This window comes from Condylura cristata, unplaced genomic scaffold, assembly GCF_000260355.1.
Source record: "Condylura cristata isolate star-nosed mole 26May11 unplaced genomic scaffold, ConCri1.0 scaffold00034, whole genome shotgun sequence".
NCBI lineage: Eukaryota > Metazoa > Chordata > Mammalia > Eulipotyphla > Talpidae > Condylura > Condylura cristata.
Window position 1 is genome coordinate 8930637 of NW_004567135.1, and position 3409 is coordinate 8934045.

Consider the following 3409-nt stretch of genomic DNA (forward strand, 5'->3'; position numbering starts at 1 on the left):
AGTTAAACCTGCAAGGGGAAGCTGTGTACTCGCCCTTGGTCTGCGCGCTCTGGCGTGGGTGCGGATGCACACACGACACGTGCACACAGACGGCCCACTACACACAAGTGACACACACAGACTCGCACACACGCTTCCTCTCCCAGCACCCGCCACCACACCCAGTTTGAAAAAGAACCGAACTCAGTCACCCATCTGTGCAAGACCATCTCAAGTGCATTGCGGATTACCTTTAAACTGTAAAATCAAACCAAAAATTTTTTGTTGCTACCTAAGGAAATGATAACAAATTATTGGGCATACTCATGGTGGGCACGACTCTCCTACAGCAGCGCTGTTGAACTGGCCGTAGAGAAGGGAAACCACACCGTTTAAATAACACAATAAAACCAAACCCTCTTTACATTTGCCAAAGTGAAAACTGTAAAGTGGGCGGCTACACAACCATGTAAACACTCTTCTTCCTCCCCTGCCCTTGGGAAAACAAAATGAAAAACAAAAAAACAAGACAACAAAATCCAAACCCAAATCAAACAAGAAACCCAACACTGCATCATGCTGTTCAGAAAACTATCAAGCCACAACACGAAAGAACGCTCCACAGCAGCTCAGCACCACCTGCCCTGAGCGGGCGGCGCCGCCCCGTGGGCTGAACCAGATGCTCGCCCTGACGCTGGCCCCCGGGGCCCGGGGCCCGTGTGGCCGAGGCAGGAGGTCCCGCCGCAGGTGACAGAGGTGGGGGCCGGCGCGAAGCGGCCACGCGGCTCACGCCCCTGCCCCTCGCCCCCAGCCCACTCGCCTCTGGCCCCAGCCCCGCCCCGCGCTGCTTCCTCCTCCCTCTGGGGTGGGGGGTTTGCTGACGTGACGCCTCCACTTCCTTCTGCAGATCCGCAGGGCCCTGGTCTATGGAGACAGTGAGGCTCATACAGAGTATGTGCAAAATGATTTTTTTTTTTTACAAGCAAAGTTGAAAGACACCCGTTTGACATAGGGTCCTTTTGGTGAGGGCTACCGCAGGAAGCTGAGGTTCTCTGTCATGCACGGAGGCGGCCGCCGGTTCCTGGCGCAGGGCCTGAAATACAGCAGGAGGGCGGGCAGGCGTCGCCCGGGCTCGGCCTCCCTGACTCGACTCTTGCACCTGCTCCTCACCACTCTACCTCTGTGGACACAAACTGGGGTTGCTGCTTTCTTCCCCCCTGAAAAGCTGACGCTCCGCACCACCCAACTCTGCGTCTTGTCCCAACGAAATGAATGAAGACGCTGTTCCGGTTAACTCCAGGTCACGAGAACAGTGAGGCACTTCTGAAACGAACCCATTAGGAACATTGAAACAAATAAAAAACCCAGCATCTCCCCAGCCCTGGCCACTACAGGCTGCTCACGCAGGCTCTGCTGTCCTGGAATTCCTCCTCGCTCTTTCGACACTCCAGGCTGGGCGCACAGGTCTCGTCACCCCCACCCCCTGCTCTGTCATGCCCCGGGTCCCTGCAGTTAACAAAAGGTAAGAGGGTGCCATTGGGGCTCTGTTGGGTGCCCCCGCTGAGGATGTTGTCGGCCGCGTTCTCCATCTCCTCTATTGTCATGTCGCAGGCGTCAGCCAGCTCCTGGGTGGTGGCCTCGATAAACTTGGGATCTTGAGCAAACTGCCCCAGTCCTTCTGAAATCAAGACCTGAAGAGGGGTGGAGACAGAGGGCCATAAGAAGAACCAAAGAGGAGCGTTATTCCTGGGACTGCTAGCCTTTCCTTCGGGCTGGGCCAAGGGGGTTCTGGCGGGGACTTCAGGCAGCATGTAGGTGTGTGTGAACATGCAGCGTGCTCACGAGTGTGTGGCCACGACACGTGTGCACGCACATGCTGACAGGTGCACACATACGTGTCCACACGAGCACGTGTGTGCCTACCCGGGTGTGCGCATGGGGCAGGAGCAGAGAGGGGGCAGGTCTCCGGGGTGTGGAGGCCGGGTGGCAGGGAGATGTCTGGGGGTGCAGTCACCAAACACGTGACACCATGGGTCCCAGAGGGACTTCGGGGTGTGGCTGGGCTGTCTAGCAGGCAGGACCCCCTTCCCCCCCCACACCTGCCCTGGTTTTCTCCTCTTGGCATCTAGATGCCCCCATCTAATCCTTTCCAAGAAACGTTTGCTCTCTCTCAGTGAAAATGCCAACTGTGCCTCTGCCAGCGGGCTGCCTTTCCGGGGTTCGGGGTCCTGGGGTGTGACTGTGCCGAGCACGGCGATGCACTGCCCCTTTCTGCCCCCAGACAATTGCAGGTGATCCCAAAGCTTCTCCCTCCTTCCCAGGGCTGCGCCGAGGGGTGGGCCAGAGCGTGGAGCGAGGACACTCTCCTCCCAGGTGAGTTTATCAGCCCCCGTCACTTTTTCTCCGGCCTCCATCACTTTCTACTTCCTCATCTGCTGAGTTTTTCTTCCTGCTCCCCCCCGCCCCCCGCTCCCCTGCAACTCCCCGCTTGCTGACACCTCACTACCTGTTTGCTCTCAGCCACTCTTTTCCACAGAGCGAGCCAGGAGAGCAGAGCCCTAGTTTCCAGTTGTATCTCTGCCCCTGCACTTTGAACAGCACATGCAGGACTCGCTCAGCTGTGCGCTGAGCGAGGGTCACCAAGGCCGAGTGAAGCCTCCTGGAGCTTTGGCGTTAGCCAGGACTGGGCTGTGCACCCCTCCCGGCTGCGGGCCTGCAGACAGCAGGGGCGCTGTCTCTGCTTGCCTGTGCCCAGCGAGGGGGCTCACTCTCTTACAGGGGAGCCCTCCTAGAAGGCTCTGCTGGGAAAGCTGACCTCCATGCACTGAACACTCCCTGCAGGCTGACCTAGCCACGCACTCCTGCCCTCGAGACCGCATGCCCGGCCAGGGGATCCTGACACGTCCGACACGGCATCAGAGGCTCTCGGGCGGGCATCTCGCCAGCTGCCCCAGTGCCTTCCACCAGCTCTTGTATGGATCGGCTTACAGGACCTCGCCCACCTGAGTGTCCTCCTCTGGGACACTTTGCCAAAAGTCCTCTAAAAGGTGGAGCCAGGATGGCACTAGATGTTCGAACAGGGTGGAGGACAGTGAAACACACAGCACTCCTGCTCTGGCCCCTGGTCTCCGCCCTGGCTGTGTAGTAGAATCACCACAGGGCTTTAAAAACGTCCATTTGATTTGTCCCAGGCCGCTGAAGCTCCCCAGGTGATTCCAATGAGCAACCAGGCTGGAGAAGCTCAGGTGTACAAATGCAGCCAGAACACGCCTGCCTCGACGGCAGGCACAGAAGCCTACTGGCTTGTGCAAGTGGGCTCCTTGGGGACCCCCGGCCCATGGCAGAGAATGTCCTTGGGGACCCCCGGCCCATGGCAGGGAATGTCCTTGGGGACCCCCGGCCCATGGCAGGGAATGTCCTTGGGGACCCC

At 58.7% G+C, this 3409-nt stretch overlaps 1 protein-coding gene across 16 annotated transcripts in view; it reads right to left on the reverse strand.

The window, feature by feature from the left end:
- Nucleotides 1–800: 800 nt before the first annotated feature.
- The window catches only part of CACNA1C (calcium channel, voltage-dependent, L type, alpha 1C subunit), a 528989-nt gene continuing 526380 nt past the window's right edge, over nt 801–3409 (reverse strand). For all 16 annotated transcript variants that reach the window (XM_012732386.1, XM_012732387.1, XM_012732382.1 and 13 more), the window contains one exon: nt 801–1670. In XM_012732386.1, coding sequence (XP_012587840.1) covers nt 1368–1670 — 303 coding nt within the window. In that variant the 3' untranslated portion in view covers nt 801–1367. The remainder of the gene's footprint in view (nt 1671–3409) is intronic.